Genomic DNA, 19,078 nt, shown 5'->3' with positions numbered 1-19,078 from the left:
AGGGCTGGCTGGCAGGATATATATGGACGAAGTATCAGACTATGAAGCCAAAAAAGAAAAGGACAGTGCCTTTCGTTTGGAGGGGTTCTTCTGGCTGGATGCAGAGGAAATCAAGATACGATCGGATCAGAAGATAATGCCGTCTTTAAAGGCATAGGGTAAAAATATTGGTTCTTCGAACATGCGGATGGCGAGTTCAAAAAAGAAAGCACTCAGCCTACGCAAAAAAGAAAAATGCAAAAAAAAGGAAGCAGATGAAGAAGAAGCAAAGGAGAGTCGGTATCAGAGAAGAGGAAGAAGCATGCTAAGAGAATATTAAGAGAATAAGAAGAAGCAGAAGTACCGTTTCTTTTTTGATAACTAACTGATCCACAGACGTACATAAATAGTGTTACAGACCACCCAACGCACTGCAGGGCCCCCTCGAAAATTTACAACTTCTTGCAGACTGTGCATAAAACTGAATACCCCACAGTCACCAAGGGCCATCCTGTGGTGGCTTGCGCTTCTTCCTTTTGTATTTTTACCTACTTAGTTAGCTTGCGTTTTCTCTTTGCTTTTCTGGCGGTTTTGGGTGGTGCTGGGTCTGCGTGCTGCTGCTGGTGCTTGATGCTTCGACCCAGCATAATGATACATACTTACTCTTGCACCTGTACCTAAAGAGTAAAAGTAAGTGAGCTAAACAGGGTTATCCGAGTAGTAAGTAATTCAATCACATGGAGCCAATATGTCGATCAAAGATGAAGGCGGGCTGGTGCTTTTTGATGTGCGTTCCACCATACGTTTTGCCCCAAACTTAGGGGGGCCTGAAGAGATATACAGACGGGCTGCCAGGGCGATTAAAGGGGGGGAGGGATGCCAGATATACAGGCAGACCACATACACACGGACTGTTAGTGAGAGAGAGAGAGAGACACTGACTGACGGACTGACTGAGAGACACACACTTACGTCTTACACAAAGAGTCCCTTCGGACTTCTACTGGCTTTAGGCCAGCGGATGGCCCACCCCGTGTCTGTGCGTATATTTTATATAGTTATTCGCCTTGAAGAGCCTTTGCTAAAAAGGGGAGACGAAGGGTTGCAAAATAGGGATAAAAAGAAAACAAGATGCAAAAAAGGAGAAAAAAGAAAAGACGAGGAAGAAGAAGAAAGAGAGAGGAAAAAAAAGCAAAGGATCGAGGAAAAAGCAGAGAGATAGAGGACAGAGAGAGAGAGGGAGTAACTGACGATGGGGAGAAACAGATGGAAGTAGCAGACGAAGCGGCCAGCAGTCGACCAGGAGCAGATTGATAGGCTGCATCCGGTTCACAAAGCAACACACGGAGTATAGCTAGCTAGTTATCTTGAGAGAAAGGGAGAGAGAGAACCATAGATTCTCCAGACAAGCAAATATTCGGGTTACCCCATCGATGGAGACGCTGACTCGAGCGTTGGGACGTCGTCTGCACCCCCCGTCCGCCGGTGGTCCGGTCAAACGTCAACATCCCCTCGATCGGGAGGCGGCAAAGCGAACCATGGCCCTGCAGGGCAAAAAAGAGTCTCTCTGCAGTCTGAATAGCCATACTCCGTATATTTTTCTCTGCTCTTGTGTTCGTCATGCCTGTATCCAGGATTCAGTTCAGCTGTGGCAAGGGGGAGGCATCCAGGCAAAGCTGGTAACCTGCAGCAAGATGCTCCCGTGTATACATACACTGGCGAGCACCCGTCAGTCTGGATCAATAAAGGGACGGATTCTCAAGCCGCAGGCCCGGGAGAAGGAAGAAAGAGATTGGCTTTTCCTGGCCTCTCTTGTCCTGGTCTACGGAGCATGTTTGCCTGCTTGCCCTAAACCCTGAGAATGCGACATCCAGAGACGAAAAGAGACGAAGACGACGAGGAAAGACGCAGAAAGGGAAGCAAAAGGGGCAAAAGCAAGCATGCAAACAAAAAAGCAAGCGCTGGTGCTGGTGCTGGTGCTGGCGACGCTGCCTGCGATTTGTCTCTCGTCTTGACCCAACCTGGACAGTCCAGCAGGCTCAGTCAGGGATGCGCGGAATCTCGATGATGAACCAACTGGACGGGAACATTTGGCTGCAAGGTTGAGATCGCGGAATCTGGGGTCCCTGAGCCGCCGGCCTCTTAGTGGTGCATGCTCCTGGGCTGTGGACGCCCTCTTAACCGAACTGGTTTAAATTCTTGTCTTCTCGTCTCCTTTCTTTTTCCCCTGGCCCTGGTTTCTTTTTGCTGGCTAATGTGTAAGTTAGTTAGCTACTTTTTTTTGCGAGTTTAACTGCCTGACTGACTGACTCTCTTCTTTTGCCCCTAAGCTGATTGATAGTTTGCTAACATGATGCCGAGCCAGGGTCCAATCAGCGCTGGGCGCCGGCGGGATGTGACGAGTATCGAGCCTCCCTCTCCGCGAGGTCCTGGGGATGCAAAGTAGCTCACTGACTGACTAGTTAAACTCGAACTACTTACTTCTTGCTTACTTTTGCATGGACAGGGAGGCTTTGGTCCTTTTTGCAAACTCCGTCATCAGCGTAACTGTATCTACATATATATATGTAAGTAGAGTTAGGTAGCTAACTATACCTGCTTTGCTTTCCTAGGACGACATGGGTAACTACTAACTATAACTATACGAGCAGGCCTATATCTCGACATATTATACATATTTTATTTTTCATATTTACATATATCCGTACCTGTTTGCTGGCAGGAGGTTTAATGCCTATAAGGATTATGTATATGTATATGTACGATGATTCCATCGCTGTGGCGCGGGCCAGGCTACTTACTTAGTTATGTAAACTAACTATGGCTGAGCAGACTCGGAGTCGCCTATACGGTGGTACAAGAGATGTACATCGTGGAGATACCTGGCGGAGCGTGAGGCTGCTGGCACGGAGTTATTCTATTCGAAGAGTGCACGGCTCGTCCCGCCGTTGAAAAGCCAGGCGTTCCAGAATCAGAAAAGGGAATATCGACACCCATACGGAGTACATAAGCAGGTATCAGACGGCACGGGGAGAGAGGGAGGGCCCAGCATCTGTTCTTTTTCAGAGGTGATCAGACGGGCTTGGTGGAGCATCCAGAAGGGAGACAAGACAAGACGGCCAGAGACGATACGACGAAGGACCCTTTCTTTCTTCCTGGTGGAGCGAGAGCTGACAGACAACCTTCCAGGGCTTTGGGATAACCTCCTTACAACAGCACCAAGGGGGGGATCTGACCCATTAATGGAGAGGGGAACAGGCGATGTTTACTGTCGGCAGCTAGGGAGTGCATCTGCTAGTTACTACTATGTAACGAACGCTAACCAAAAACCTCACACATAGTTAACTATCAGGATCAGGGACAGTGGAGTTTAGTTATTTTGGCCGCCTCTGCTGCTTCTTTCTTCCTCCTCGCAGACGCAGGCACAGGCACAAGGCACACGCCAGCAAGGAGTCCCATCTCCAGACTGTTTTAAGCTGTGCTATCTTGATACTTGTCAAGCAAGGGGGTGGCAAGGCGAGATGTCCTTCTTTCTCCATGGCTACTCTCGCCTTCGCCGAGTTACATTCAATCCAACTCAACTCAAGCACAGAGTATCAACTCTACTCAACTCTGCTGATGAAATCTACGGCGTACTAGAAGGAGGCCAGAAATAGTGCCTGTCCTAGGTGTTGCGATATCTTCCGCCAAGGGACCTACCTCTCCTTCGCTTGCGACTATTACTACGACCAAATCCCGCTGGCCCCCCTTACCAAAAGCCTAAAGCCCTATGATTAGCTGATTCGTTAGTTAAACATTCAACAGACGAACCTGCGCACACCCTCTTCGCCTTTTTTTGCACAATCTACGCTTCTCGGGTGACTGGCTGGCTTTTCCTTCGGGGATCTCAATTGAGTATGGATTCGGGAGGCAAATTGGTTGCTCCTGAAAGGGTCTGATCGAGCTTGTCATGGTAGCTGGATTATTATCTTATTATTATTAAGAGATACCCATCGCCATCGTCCGGAACAGGGCAGCAATCTCAGCTCTTCAGACACACACACGCTCGCTGCCTACTCCGTCTATCTGCGTGAGCCTTCGTCTATCGCCCCACAGACAAGAGCGAGAGATGCAACTTGGGCAAAACTGTAACGAGAGCCTGTTGACCACTCGGAATATCGAGCTGAATCGAATCGTGCATCATCTGCTGCAGCATCGAATGCAGGTGCAAGGAACAGCTTTTTTTTGGCTCAAAAAGTGTCCCCATTTTCAAGACTCCTTGAAACTGTCCAAGTTACTCCGTATACTCTTGAGTACTTACATACGAGGCAAAAGTGAGTCTCATTTTTTATACTCTAACCTTCTCCCGCAGAATACATACCGACACACATGCCAACCTTGGTTATATCGACACGTATGATAATGAGCTGGCATACCGATTTGACCCTTGCAGAAAGATGTTTGTTGCCTGGGTTCCGATTCCGAGATTGAAGGGAACCTGTTGCTTAGCTGCACCGGAGGGCTGTCCCTGGACAAAAGGAGGGATGGGATGGATGTATATATCCAAATATCCCCTGTGTATATAACATCGGCTGTGCTGCATCTCCAGCTGCAAGAACCACCCGAATGGTCCATGGGACAACAGGACGCAGATATTCGAGAATGAAATTAACTCTTCTCCTGATACTGAAAACGATCTGATCGTCTATAGGCTCATTTCCTGCTCCCCCCTATCCTTATCCCTATCCCTATCCCTCCCCCCTTTAACCACACACCCTCCCTCCCACCCCTGGCCCATCGCATCGTACATATCCATTTACACTCCCCTGGGAGAAAAGAGTCGCACGACGAAAGGCTCAAACAAGGCCAAGCATCGTCTCCAGGTCCTTAGCGGCGGTGTTATAGGTATTGCTATTATTATCATTAAGGTATGTAGCTAGCTCGCCTACCTTAACGACGTCCAGCTATATGTATGGTACAGGCCATGTTGTATATATGCACACATGGGCTCTAACACACGCCTCAACCGCACACAAGCGACATTATAGCCAACATAACCAGCCAGGCAAGCCAGCTAATTACAGCTGCAGTGCTTCTGTCTCACCGTCTAACCGTGTGCAAGTCCCTTTATTTTCTCATGCAAGAAGGGAAGAAAAACGAGCAGGACCGCACAGATCACATCCCATCGGCAGGCGGACACAGACTTGAATTTGAACAGATATACTCCGTATAAAGAGGCTGCAGAGAGCATCCATCCCCTGGCAGACGTACACCAGTAGTTACCTGCACTGCGTATGCGTATATAACTAAGCTGCTGCATGTAGAAGTATATACATTTCCTCTGCGTGGACAGCAGTGCAGACTTTTCTTCCCCTGTACATCGAACCACTTCCGATCATCTTGTTTGAAAAAAAAAAAAGAGTCTCAAATAACCAGTTCCACTGAAAATTTAATCTTCCTTTTTGTAAGTCAGGAGTAATAAGTGTATTAATATGTTTCCGTCTCCATGATTCAAGGGCGGTACGCACCGCTGCCGCTGCCGCTGCCGCTCGCCCGCTCCATGGATCATGAAGTAGAGACAGACAAGACAGACCTCTATGGAGAGAGTGTGTTTCTTCATCTCTTCTAGCCTGCTGGTTATCGACCGAGTCCTCGTCGATTTGTTTAGTAAAGTTGTTTACTGAGGTTTGATTCTGATACCACAGGCAGGTTGCACCCTGACTCGAGCATGCGAGATCTGCCCCTAGAAACAAACCTTCTTCGCCTCCTTTTGCTTCTTCTTCCTCTTCACTTCTCTTCTCTTCTTCTTCTACTCATCTTTGACTCATCTTTTGCTGCTACTTCGACTCTGGCCTCGACCTCGACTCTCCCCTGACGGCAGCGTTGCTTTGACTAGAACTTGGCTTGCCGCGATGTAGCAAGCAAGCCGCCGTGCTTTGATAGATGTGCGACTCTGAAGCCGGTTTGGTGCCAACGCTCGTTCCAAGATCTGGAGGAGAATCGGCTTGCTTTCTTTTTTCTCTTCTTCTTCCTCCTGTTCCTTTTGCTTCTCTTTCCTTCTCTTGGTTCGTCTGCTTAAAGGTGTTGAGCTCCGTGGCATGCAACTCATGTAACTGTGAATTCAGGGGGGAAGATCCAAATAACACGGGAAAAACCCGCCACGTCGAAGAAGAGAAGAGAAGAAGGAAGACGAGAAGTGCACAGGGTCCAATGCTTAAATCTACCGAGGAGAAAAATAAACCATGAATCAGAAAGTGAGGCTGCGTGGGGGAGAGAGAATCTGCCGGCCTGTTTCTGTCGATAGAGATAGAACTGGAGACGAAGACGGCAATGATGAAACTGGTGCCCCATCGTCGTCATCATGGCGGTTGATAGCAGCATATTTCCCTTCTCGGGCAGTCGAATATCTGTCTATCAGACCCCAGGAGACGCCCCAGAGCCCGCTTAAGCCCTCTCATCCATCGCCCCAGGCGGCTCGTGTGGATGGAGGGACGAGTTTATATACACATGTCCATAGCGAATAAGAGAATAATAAAAGCCCAGCAGAGCCTCTTATTCGCTGTCTCGAGCTGTCAGGAGGACAGGCTGCAAGCAAACAGCGTGCTACCAAAAGGCCAATATATACAGAGTTCTTCTAGTGGCGGGCCAGTCAAAGTGGCAAGAAAACAGTGTGAAGGACAAATGACGTCGAGAGATATTCGAATTAAGGCCTTCCAGCCAGCCCGTCAAAATGCAGAAAATTACCAATAGACAAAAAGCAATGGTCTCTTTTTTTTTTCGAAGGAAAGAATGAAGGCTGTTCATAACTCAGTCGTACAACATTGGATCTTTGATCGCCCTTTTTGTGCTTCGTTACGCACTTCATCAACCGTTATACATATACGTACTTTGCTGACTCGAGCCGCCCGGACTCTTCACGCTAGTTAGCTGGTTAGGCTCAGTTCAGTCCACGGACATCGTCATCGTCATCATCACGGCTACGGTCATGATCATGGTCATGGTCATGGATGGATTAATGGGTGGATTGATGGACCCTCTCGGTCGCCTATGTCGTTGACAAGGCGTTGCCAAAACAGCAGCTCGAGCCAGCAGGAAGCTCGAATTCGCAGGCCGTTCGCGTTCAAACAGGCCTAGGGGCGCCATCCCAAGCCACGGATTGTACCCTCCCCTGTTCCCCGGAAGCATGAAGCAAGGCTCAAGCAGGGGTCTGGGGGGATAGGGGGGCGAGGGTCCTCCTCTTGCGATCGTACCTGCAACAACCCAAGACTGGGAAGAAGATTTAAAAGAAAAGAAAAGGAAGACGAGCCCAGCTATGCTGCATAATGCATAAGTTTCCTTTCTTATTTTTTTTTGCAGGTTGCAGGAGCGAGAAATGCTAATAATAATAGTAAGGATTTAAGAGTAATAATAATCGGAACCCTCTCCCTTCCCCTGTTTGATATTGCATATATTATGCACAGGAGGCTGGTTCTGGTTCCTCGAGCAGGCAGCTCCAGCAGCTCGCTCTAGCAGGATATTATTTCATATTTTTATCTAGTTATCATATTTGCATAGGATATGGCTAATTTGTACGCGCTGCAGCAGGGCAGGGGTTGGAGAGATCCTCTTCCCGTATTATTCTTAAGTATGTGCCCGGATACATTCACAATCGCTACACTCTCAACGCCAGCCAATATTTTCAGCATCAACCATCGCCAACCAGGCCGAAAACCCGTTGCTGGTCAATTCAACCGCTCGAGCCAAGCCGATCATGTTCATAGCGAGCCGAAGGACAACGTCAACAAAACCCCGGCGTTCCTTTTTCCGTGCTGCTGTATGTATATGTATATGTACATATTTCCTTTTGCCTTGAAGCAAGGGGGGGTTAGAGACCGGTAACTTGGAGAGAACACCCCTGGACCTGGACAGCGATCATCTTGCCTTGCCTCATGCTAAAAATTCACGCCTTGGTGCGATGTGACGACGACGACGACGAAGATGGACGATGATTGACGGATGGATTTGATTGATTGACCCGAAGCTGCCGCTGATGATGGCATCGAAATCCGGCATCCAGCACCCTGGGCCCTGGGACTCGGGAGATATTCTTACTTAACCTTGCCAGCCGGACGGACGGAGGCCTTGGGTCCTGTCTTCGTGGGTTTCTGGTCCTTTGATCAGCTCGAGAACGGGGGACCCAGACGACCACGGCTCGATCAAAGCTTTTTTACGTACCAGCCTCTCGTCTTTCTCTCTCTCGGCCTGTGTCTTATCTCGACTTATCAATTTATCTTCTGCGCCTCTCTTCTCGACCCGATGCAGAGTTTCGCTTATACTTCACTGGGCTCTTCTTCTTCTTCTTCTTCCTCCTGCCACTCCACAGATTGCCTACGGGTCACCCGAGCTATTTTTGCGCAAGGAAGAAGAAAAGAAACGAGGCAGAAAATTTTCAGAAAAAAGAGAAGAAGAAGAAAAAGGAATAACTACTAAATAACGAATTGGCATCTCAAGGAAAGGACCAAGAATTGAGTGCTGCAGTGCAGTTGCAGGCATCCGGTTCCCTTGCCTCTCTCAGCGTTCTTCTAATGCACGCAGGAATACGGAGGGCAGCTGGCGATATTCCCATTTGCTTCTCACACAGAGAGGATATCAAATTTTGATTGAGCTTAATTCATGCCCTTGCAATGAATGAATCAATGAATGAATGAATGAACCCTGCGTGTACAGGCATAAAATCGGTTGGTTGACTATCAAAAGGGCGGACTTTAGCTATGGCATGGCTATATAACAATGCACTCATATCGAGTATAGTGTATGTCCAATTCTTGGTCCAGTTTGATAGCCCTCGCCTCCCCCCATCCTCCAAGAAGAAACCAACGTTTCTTTCCTTCTTTCTTTCTCATCCTACACTATGGAGTACGATGGAGAACACTACTACCACCCTGCAGTCCGTTAACATGCTTCGCGCATGCGAACCTGCTTTTCCCGCCACAAACAGGCCGGGCTTCAATTGACGGCTTCCTTTGCCATCTTATGTATAATTAAGCGGACCTGGCGAGAGGAGATGGGGCAGAGAGAGCACAGGCAGTCGAACTGGTACTATATATATATAAATATATATTTATATTTATATGTACGGGGTACCCACCCCTTTGATTGACTGGCTCTCTCCCTCCGCAGCGGCATCTCAAGCCTGCCGCATAATGGTATAGGTCATTTTCTTCTCTAGACAAGAGAGCATATCGGATCGCGCTATGCCGAAGGAGGCACGGAGAAGCATATTTTCCAGGTACCTTTCCAGAGGTACATAGAGTAACTCCGTATACATACAGAGTACCAAAAAACCAATAACTATATGCTGTTCGTTTGTGCAGGACAAGAAAAAACAATGAGACCCCATGGCAAAAACGTCAGCACCCTCCAGCATCCGGGGAAGATGGAAGCAAAGCCAAAAAGAAAAATGGGACGAAGGAGAGAGCGGAGAGGAGATAAAAAAAAATGAAATTGGAGCATATTGTGGAAAAAGGGTCCTTTTCAGTGGCGGTCATCGAACTACCAGGTCACACAGTGGCGCGGAGGAGAGCGATGGATGGCTGAGTATTTCGTTGCTTTTACGGAGGAGACTTGCTCGGTTTGTCTTTCCCCCTGGGCTGGGCCCCGTCAAGCCATCTGGACAGGAGGGATGGGATTGAAGATGAAGCCGCAGAGGCAGAGGCAGGTGTTGCACAGCACCAGGCATCTCTCCTCTGCTGCTGCACTGCTTCTTCTTCCCGAGCTCTGGCTCCGGACCTGACTCCAGCTCTTCCCATCCGTCTCGGGACGCGGGCACATGCCGTCTGGACGGAACGGTAGGATCAGACTTAGGCTCTCCTTGCCTTGCCCTGTCTCGCCCAGCCGTGCGGAGCCCCGTTAAGCACAAGAAATATGCATCCACGGTCGAGGTCTAGGTCGTCAGTCAGTCGAGTCATCTGGGACAGGCGGACGGGGGGAGAGAGAGAACCATCAAGAACAAGCGGGAGGAGAAACGACGGCGACAAGACGGTTCTAGTGTTCGCGTAGAACTCGATCTCGCAGCCTGTCAGATTGCTGCAAGTCCCTTCGCGGATGGCTTTTACCTCCAATTCCTTTTTCCTTGTCGATGGCTCCAGGGCTGGCTGGCCTACAGCGAGAAAGCCGATCGCCAGCCACTATTCGATGGAAAAGAGCACCTCTGGCTGGTGATTGGCGAATGAAGCGGAATCAGAAACAGACGCACGCCCTCGTCTCAGGCAGATTCTCCAATAGAATCGCAGAGCAAGAGGTATCAAAAAGGAAACATGATGCTATTTCGATGTCCGAACCGCTGGTTAAGCGTCGTTGTTTTTTATTATTTCTTCGGGGGAGCCACTCAGTCGTAGCTGGTACTCCGTATAGCTGCTCGGGTACATCGACATTGACATTATTGATATTCGACGGCGACGGCGACGGCGGCCAAAAAGAAACCAGACCAGCCAGCACACCATCTTCTCCTCGATGTCCGTCCCAAGTCTCCGGTGAGGGGGATGCTCTAGATCAAACGGCCGATGGTCCCAGTCGTCTGGCGATCCGCGCATGCTTAGTTACTTAGTTAGCGTTTCGATAGTGGCTCGTATCGCTTCCCTGGTTCAGAGAACAGGCGAGTCATGGACATGCGATGCTCATGCTGCGATCGTGGTCCCCTTGGCCTGCCCTGCAGCGTCTTGTCTTTGCGGGCGAGATGGCTATCAGTGCACTGGAACTAGAGGGTTATATTGAAAGCACAGCCAACGCCTCATGCTGCGGTGCCGTCCTGATGTCTCTCCTTGCACGGGCTCTCCGTAGGCCATTCTACAACAACATACATACATACGTACATACATACGGGGCCCTCGGGGTATGCCGTTCGATGGCAACGATGGTGACGCCAGAGACGGCGCCTCCCCCTCAGGCAGTGCAGGTTGCAGTGGGTATATCCGCACTCGCAGCAGCGAGAGAGCATCGGTTCCACATTCCACACCACCAGGAGGCGACTTTGCTTTCAGGGGGAGACAACTATACACGGCAGACATACTCTTGCCATAGAGTAAGCTTCAGGCCATCAGAACCTACCGGCGGAGTTATGTACATACATACATATATACATACATACATACTCCGTACACACGTATCTCTCACCCAGACGGACGGGACAGACGATGATCGAAGGGAACCGTGGGAGGATGAGCAGGAAGGCAAAAGAGACATCAACAGACGCAATAGATGGACACCTTTCAATCTCCGCACCTCCACCAGGCGGTGATCATCTCCATTACCTCGGGTACGGAGTATGTCCTTAGTACGCTTGAAGTAAGAGATAGTTGGATACTACGGAGTGCGACCGGAGTGTATCCAGTTAATCTGGAGAACGGGAGGAGCGGCCCGTTGTTGCAATTCGCCCAAGGGAGCGAACTACTACGTATAGCTACAACCTACCAAAAACCTATAGCTAAAACTATACGGGGGAACTATAGGCAGTAAGTCCACCCGCGCTCTGGATATGCTTTTGCCGGCGTCCTTGACTTCCCCTCAGGTGGCATCTTGATGTCCTCCTGTCTGTACTCTGTACCTGTGCTGACACCGTCCATATAGTTTTCGAGGCGTTGAGGCGTGCCCTCCGCTGCTCAGATCCGGGGAAAGGAAGTGGACTCTCCCCCTTTCTCCGTCTGTCCCATGACATGTTCTCGGCCATTGATTCACTTAACTAGACGGGCAGTCAAGGGATCTCCATCTCCCGCAGCGAAGAGCGACTATAGATTGACTTACATAGTTATGCATGAAAAACGCCCATGACGGCACGACCAAGCCCAAAGCAAGATTCAAGATCCAGATTTCAAGATTCAAGATTCAAGATTCCACCCCTCGCAGATTCGATGACTTCATAACCTACTCCGTACACTCCGACTATCAGGGGAAGAGGGGGGAAGCATAGTTACTTACGGAGTAGTCAAGACCAAGAAGAAGAAGAAGCAAAAGGGAGGAGGGGGGAGCAGGAGGGAATGCGTAAGCTAACTCCGGGTGGCCATCAGCTTAGGCCTACCATATCTCTCCCACAAAGCCAGCGGAAGTGGATTAAGGATGGACGCTTCCTGCTCCTGCTCCACGCTCCAGAGCTGTAATCGACAGCAGCGCCCGCCAATGCAAATCTGCAGGTCGACAGGCGTGGATAGGAGTCGAAACGAGCGGGCTTGTTGTCCTCCTGCGAGGGACGAGATGTGGAGGAGGCACTGTGGGTGCAAAATAGAAAAAAAGGGGGATCCATCGTCGATGCAAGCAAGCAAAGGAAGCAAGCAGAAACACTTACATCTCTCCCGCCAGGAAGGCCAATCGAGGCGACAGAGATGTCCACGCGATGCGCCGGAGAAGCGGAGATGCCAATAATGAAATACTTATATCAGAAAAAATGTGAAGAAGGTAAAATAAGAATAATACTTATAGTTACGCAGTTATATGGAGTCGTGATATTTTTCAAGTTGGCTGGTGGTATCTGACGATGATCGATGTCCTGATATAGCTGCCCTGGCCATTTGTGCCAGGCATTATCCTTCGTATTCTAGTGTTCTTCCGAGGGGTATCATCATCACGATGAGTTTTCAAGGGGCATTATTATTATCCACATACACACCAACATGCACTGAATCATTCAAGGACATGGGGGCCCGCTTAGGGCGGGAGAAAGGAGGTTGGGTTGGGTATAGCCTGACGGAATAACGTACATGGATGTTGTGTTTAAGGCAGATTCACTGCTGCAAGGCTATCTCAAAATGTACATAAGTTGTCCATGGATAAACAGCAAAAAACTATTAACATTTTTGGTTGCCGATTTAGTATAATAACAGGCCACATATATACAGCGGGTTGTATGATAATGTCTGACTATTTTGCACCCTCGACTCCCCTTTTCGTACAATCATGGAACAAAAGTACGATTCAACTCTCTGGGCAAACCCGTATCGTCGCCTGCCAAAGCCGAAATCTCCCAGCGATGGAGTCGATTTGCTCCACACCACCCTTCCCTTTGTCCCGGAACTCGATGTTAATGTGTGAGGTTGCTAGGATAATGGGCCCGACGGTGCGGAAGCCAAACATTCCCCGGGGCTGAAAGAGAGAGCCAAACCGCAAAAAGGAGAAGAAGGCTGGATGTTGGCTGCATCGAGTCAAACCGTGGACTCGGGAGAGGCAGGGACAGGTCAAGACCGGACCAGGCAAGCAGAATAATGAAAATATACCCACCCCTCTGTGAAGCGAGGCGGAACAACAGAAGCGAACAAGCGAACAGGCAACGATGGGCTGGGTTGGATGGACAGTGCTGAACCCGCCCGTGTATCCGCCGGCCCGTCGAGTCACGGCCTGGTTCGACGACCCTCCCCCTGCTCTATAACAGTTTGATGAAAGAAAAGGAAAAGGAAACGGGGCAGAGGTAGCCAAAGGGAAGAAAATAAGGGCGACGATGGCTGTGCTGGCGATGATAGTCATACTGCTTGCCGATAATGAAACGAACGGCTCCAGGAGGCATTTTTTTCCCCTGTTGAGGCACTGCTCTTGCCCCCCCCCCACCGTTTCTCCAGGCTACTCCAATCCATGCTGTGGTTTGCCTAATTCGGCAATCCCTTATTTATCCAGGGTTGCCGGGGAAGAAGTGCCGGTTTCAAGCAGCCCTGCCTCCTTGACGAGAGTGTAGAACTGCCCTCCTTGCCGAATGAGTTCGGCTGGAGTGTCGAACTCTGCTACAGTACCGCGATCAAGCACAACAATCCGATCACTGTCTAGAATGGTGTTGATACGATGGGCGATCGTTATGATCGTGCGGTTCTCAAAGATACTACTGCGCAACATCTGTTGCAGGAGGGCATCGGTTTCAACATCAACAGCAGCCTACAAAAGTTGATCGTTCACATTACGGTTAGCCAAGGCCGGTTCATCTCATCGCTGCACACGCAGCATTTGGAATCAGGATGGAATGAACTAATCCGGTCACTTACGGTTGCTTCATCAAGCACCAAGATGTTGCTGGGAGTCAATAGTGCTCTAGCCATCGAGATGAGCTGTCGTTGTCCCTGACTCAAGTTGGATCCTACGCGGTATGCATTAGCCTCCATGCACACGAATCGGAATCAATCCTAAAATTCTAATAGACAACCCGAACCAACGTACCTGCTTCATGTATCTGAGCATCCAGCTGTCCGGGTAAGCTAGAGACATGGTCTTTAAGGCGTGCGTGTTCTGGGAGTGATGGCTGTCAGTAGTCTGCATGATGCTTGATAATACCTTTCAATAGAATGCGACGTTGACATACCAAGGACGCTCCACAGTTCGGTGTCATCGTGTACATGACGAGGGTCAAGGTTATCTCGAACCGTCCCTTCAAACAAAGCCGCGTCCTGTGGGATAATGGCAAGACGGCCACGCAGGTCCTGCAACCCAATCTTGCTGATATCCAATCCATCGATACTATTGTTTTTGGTAAACGAAAGCTTGGTTAGCTGCATCCTTCCCGACGATTTGGTTCACCCGTCCACATCCAACAGTTATATTATGATATCAACTTACCTGATTTGACCTTCAGCTGCCTCAATAATACGGAACAAAGACAGCGTCAACGAACTTTTGCCCGCTCCGGTTCTTCCCACAACTCCAATCTTCTCATGCGGCTTGATGCTCAAGTTGATTCCCTTTAGCACAAGATCCAATCCGGGGCGGTATCTCGTGCTATAATTGTTAAATGTTACAGCTCCCTGTGAGGGCCAGCCTAATGTTGGTCGATTTTTGAAAATAACATCGGGGGCCTCGCTTGGGAGATTTGCGTATTCTAGCACACGCTCAACAGAAACAATATTCGTCTCCACCTCGACTGTCTGTCGCACAATCCAATTAAGAGATTGGGTTATCATCAATGCATAGGACATCGCAAGACCAACCATGCCGGCAGTAATGCCGGTATGAGTGGTGACAGCTATGGTCGCCAAAATAGCAGATGCAAGGATAATGATAGATCCAAGGAACTCAAGTCGTACTGCAAGCCATCTATTGGCACTAATCGATGGAAAGTATGCCCTGATATTGGCATCCATACGCCATTCATTCTCTAGAGCAAACCGCTTTTGTTGTCTGAATGCTCTGATGGTGGAGATTCCACCAAGACTCTCTTGGAAGTGCGCAAAGATGGGACTCTTGCTGACACTATCAAGACGCTTGAGCTCTCGTGACGTTCTCAAATAGTACTTCTGGTATCTGAGGTAAACATATCCAAGTGGGAAGACAAGTAAAAGGAACCAAGGTGTAGAGATGCCAATGACCACTACAGTAAAGATAGCGCGGGCGGAATTGGAAAACAGCTAAAAAATATTACGTTAGTTAACATTCTACAAAATGGAACGAACTGGAATGAGCGTACCATATTGAATGTTCGTGCTAGCATTTCGTCTACACGATACATATCACTGCAAATATAATATTAGCATTTACTTGGCCTGTAGCAATTATGGAGCCGTTAACGTACCTGGAAAAGCGGTTAAGAATACGTCCAGCAGGAGTTGTTTCGAAGAAACTCATAGGAGACCTAAAGATCGCAAAGGCCATCCTCTCATGCAGTTTTCGTGATGCCTAGTGAAATATTAGTATTAAACTGGTCAAAATTGGAAGGGTAGTTCCATACCTCAATAGAGCAAAGAATCCAGAGGATCAAAGTCTGCAAAATGACAAGTGCAGATGAGCCAATTCCAAAAGCAAAATAGATTCCAAGGTATTTCCCAATCTCAGCATTCCTACCCTTCTTCTCATTTTCCTCTGACCATTGCTTCAGCCAGAAGTTACCGGCTACCTGTGTGCCATGTGCCATAACGAGGATAAGTAAATAAGCAGTAACAGCATAGAGGTTGCTAGTCCGAGCGTACTCCCCATACACGCTCCACTTCACCTTTCCTTGCTCCATGGCTTCCTTGGTCTGTTTGGATTTGATGACTTCCTCTTCATCGCCAACTTTTCCCCTGAAGTTTGGTCGGCTGACGGTACTTGCACGGCGGAGTGTGGTCGTGCTTTCACGGCGTGGCTTTCCCCCGCCAACACTTCGAATAGGCGCAAGGGGTGCAAATCGCTCCTGGGCCTCCTCGTTGTCCGAGGCGTTAGGGCTATCGTCTTCAGGGTCAATAATTGTGGAGGATGATTCTGAGCCTCCAAGGCCGTCATCTTTGCTGCTTCCACTGGATCTAGAGTCATCTTCAGTGATAGCCGTGCGGACCAGGTTTGCTACTTCTCCTTTCATTGCCAGAAGTTGCTCATATGTTCCATTTTCAATAATTGTGCGGTTTCGAAGTAGAGCAATGAAATCGGCCTCCTTTAGGACGGTGATGGCATTGGTCGCGAGAATTCTGGTTTTGGTAGATAGAATTCCATTCTTGCCCAAAACACGGTTGATAAGGTGTCTCCCAACATGTTGATCCACAGCAGATAGACAGTCATCTAGGAGATAAACATCAGCACGCGCATATACGGCTCTGGCCAAGCTGACTCGGGCTTTTTGACCGCCAGACAGGGAGATTCCACGTTCTCCAACTTCAGTTTGATCACCATCGGGCAAAGTCTTGAAATCATCTAGCAAAGCACAAGCAGCTACTGTCAGCTCATAGAAATGGGGATCCCATCTATGCCCGAATACAATGTTATCTCTGACACTAGCGTTCATGATCCATGACTGTTGAGCAACATAGGCGATGCGGCCCTTGACAACAACTTCTCCGCTGACTTTATATAGGTCACCGAGTAGGGTCTGAAGGAGAGACGACTTTCCAGCACCAACACGGCCGACAATGCAGCTCAACTCACCCTTTCGGGCACTAAAGTTGAGGTTCTCCAATTCATTTCCACTCTCGTGTTTGTTCCAGGTGAATGTGGCATCGCGAATAGATACTGCCTCGTCTCCGGTGTGGGTAACAGCATTTTCATACTGGACAGCATTTTCTTGCAATTCTTCGGAGGTTAGATATGCCGTCAAGCGTGAGACGGCAACGGAGGACTCAATAATGGAAGTAATGACCATTGGTAAGATAGCAAGTGGGAAGGTAAGCAAGTTGAAAAGAGTCAATGCTGGGAACACAATATCAGTGGTAAGAGGTTTATCCGTGATCCATACAAAGACAGCAAAAGTGGAGCAAGAAACCAAGAAAGGTGTGGATGACCAGGTGAAGTTGGCAATGGCCTGGGTAGCTCCAATCTTGCGTAGAGTGTTCAGTTCCAGGTCATTCCGAACGTGGTTCAACTTGCCCATGAAGGCGGTGTTCCAGGCGTAGAGCTTAATACTCTTCATGTTGTTTAAGATTTCAGTCATCAGTCTCGTACGTTGATCCTTATTCTTCATCTGTTTGACCTGTAATGTCTTCATGATATTGGCAATGAAGCCGTTGAGCGGAATCATAAGTACCATAGCAGCAATTCCTGCCCACATACTCCATCCAATGAGGTCGTAGAGAGAAATCATGCACAGAGTAATCTGGAATGGAGCTGACCACAACTGTGTACCAAATTGAGCCAGATCAGACAGTCGTTGCTGATCCACAGCCATGTGGTTGACAATATCTCCTGTTGACTTAGTGGCACGGCCCTCATTTGACAGTTTCAAGGACTTGGTATAGATCATTGCAGTCAAAGAAGATTTGACACGCATACCAGTTTCAAAGGCTCTTTGGAAGTACTGGTGTAGACATGTAGTCTGGACAACCGAAACGAGGAACATAGCCAGTGCAATGGCAACTCCGCGGATAGCTGGCTGCGGGTTTTCAGTTTTATAGGAATCAACGAAGCTGATAAGCAGACGGAGAAGCTGCGGCTGAACAAATGCTAGGATATCACTCAAACACTTGATCAGAGCACCACGGAAATAAGGGGCACTGAATGCTCTGAACAGAGCTATCCAAAGGGATGGTTTTTTCTTCTTCTTCCTGAGCTCGTCTTCCCAAGCAGCTTGCAGTAATTCACCAGTGACACGCGTGGTATCTCGGTCTCTCAGATTCCACATATCATCCTGGGTAAGGAAGTTCTTGTAACCGTGTTTCATGAGTGGTGTCATCCATGAGAAGGTCAGGATGGAGAATATATCGGCATATTCGAAGGGGCATTCGTCCTCATCACCCAATGCGTGATAAACACTCTGCTTCTTCTTAACGAAATATTCAAGGATGAACTCCAGGAGCGCAATGCCTAGGCCGACAACGAAGGTGATAAAGTACGGCAAGTGGTCTCGATAGAACTGGCGTGACACGAGTGACTGAAGCTTGACACCATGCGCGATAAGGAAAAAGAGCCAGTAAAAGAGAACCACTCCGTTTGGCTGACGACTCCTCCAGTGTTCGTGGTACTGAACTGCATATATGCAGACGAGGGAAAGAAGGAGGAGGATAGTGGTCCAGAACCTAAAGTCACTAGCCCAAATATGCGTGAGGTTTTCGATTTGTAGAGATGCCTGGAGTCCGACAACGACAACGAGGGCCCATATTAATGACTACAACCACGTCAGTAATTATACTCGGTACATCATTGTCAAGTTGCATCTTTCTCTATCTGTGCGTGTTTATCTCTCACATACCAATTTCGCATAGAAGTGCCAGTTCCGTGGAATGTTTTCCGCTGTTCTATGTCTCAAGAGCAGCCACAGAGCTCCAGCAGAGCCCACCAAGCCGAACACGGCTACGAAACAGATGAACACGTCTAAAAAGCAAGGAGTGAGGCCATATCTGATAGAGCTGATCGGTCCCCAGCCCTCCGCATCGCCGCAGAAATGCCGGGCGTAAGCTAGGGGTCCGGCAACGACATCGGCGATGCCACTAGAGGACATGGCGAGGACCGCCTGCTCTCCATCAATTCCCGCCATGATCCCAGCCGTATGATGGATAGCAACCAGAGATGGGCTTCTGGGGAGGGAGGGAAGACTTCAGGGTGGAAACAGGATGTTGACGTCGAGCGAAGCTGGTCGGTTATTTAATAGTTCGAAAATAAAGCAGAAGTAGCTAACTAGTGATTATATAAGCCAGGAGCTTACAAATACAGCTTTTCCTCGTCTTTCCAGCAGAAGAAAAAGCAAGGAAGACAGCGAAACCGACAGCTTTGGCAGCTTGCA

At 48.8% G+C, this 19,078-nt stretch overlaps 4 protein-coding genes across 4 annotated transcripts; all 4 read right to left on the bottom strand.

Annotated features, from left to right (window-relative positions):
• Positions 1–2,156: 2,156 nt before the first annotated feature.
• Positions 2,157–2,753, bottom strand: MGYG_03510 (hypothetical protein; the record flags this gene model as incomplete). Its single annotated transcript, XM_003173289.1, has 4 exons — positions 2,157–2,230; positions 2,290–2,324; positions 2,461–2,532; positions 2,743–2,753. The coding sequence occupies 4 exons, from the start codon at positions 2,751–2,753 to the stop codon at positions 2,157–2,159; spliced, it is 192 nt and encodes a 63-aa protein (XP_003173337.1).
• Positions 2,754–3,353: 600 nt separating this feature from the next.
• MGYG_03509 (hypothetical protein) lies at positions 3,354–3,930 on the bottom strand (the record flags this gene model as incomplete). Its single annotated transcript, XM_003173288.1, has 3 exons — positions 3,354–3,560; positions 3,679–3,738; positions 3,790–3,930. The coding sequence occupies 3 exons, from the start codon at positions 3,928–3,930 to the stop codon at positions 3,354–3,356; spliced, it is 408 nt and encodes a 135-aa protein (XP_003173336.1).
• A 6,613-nt stretch (positions 3,931–10,543) lies between these two features.
• On the bottom strand, positions 10,544–12,623 carry MGYG_03507 (hypothetical protein; the record flags this gene model as incomplete). The annotated part of the gene is made up of 8 exons (XM_003173287.1): positions 10,544–10,687; positions 10,809–10,986; positions 11,012–11,246; positions 11,407–11,413; positions 11,540–11,674; positions 12,011–12,197; positions 12,275–12,358; positions 12,592–12,623. 8 exons carry the CDS (start codon positions 12,621–12,623, stop codon positions 10,544–10,546), a joined length of 1,002 nt encoding a protein of 333 aa, XP_003173335.1.
• Positions 12,624–13,581: 958 nt separating this feature from the next.
• On the bottom strand, positions 13,582–18,832 carry MGYG_03506 (metal resistance protein YCF1; the record flags this gene model as incomplete). Its single annotated transcript, XM_003173286.1, has 9 exons — positions 13,582–13,845; positions 13,953–14,044; positions 14,125–14,193; positions 14,267–14,421; positions 14,521–15,305; positions 15,365–15,410; positions 15,470–15,573; positions 15,626–18,463; positions 18,548–18,832. The coding sequence occupies 9 exons, from the start codon at positions 18,830–18,832 to the stop codon at positions 13,582–13,584; spliced, it is 4,638 nt and encodes a 1,545-aa protein (XP_003173334.1).
• Between the last annotated feature and the right edge of the window lie 246 nt (positions 18,833–19,078).

The sequence above is a fragment of the Nannizzia gypsea genome, genomic scaffold, assembly GCF_000150975.2.
Source record: "Nannizzia gypsea CBS 118893 supercont1.3 genomic scaffold, whole genome shotgun sequence".
Taxonomy (NCBI): Eukaryota; Fungi; Ascomycota; class Eurotiomycetes; order Onygenales; family Arthrodermataceae; genus Nannizzia; species Nannizzia gypsea.
Note: the sequence above shows the minus strand (reverse complement) of the source record. Positions and strands in the feature narration are given on the sequence as shown.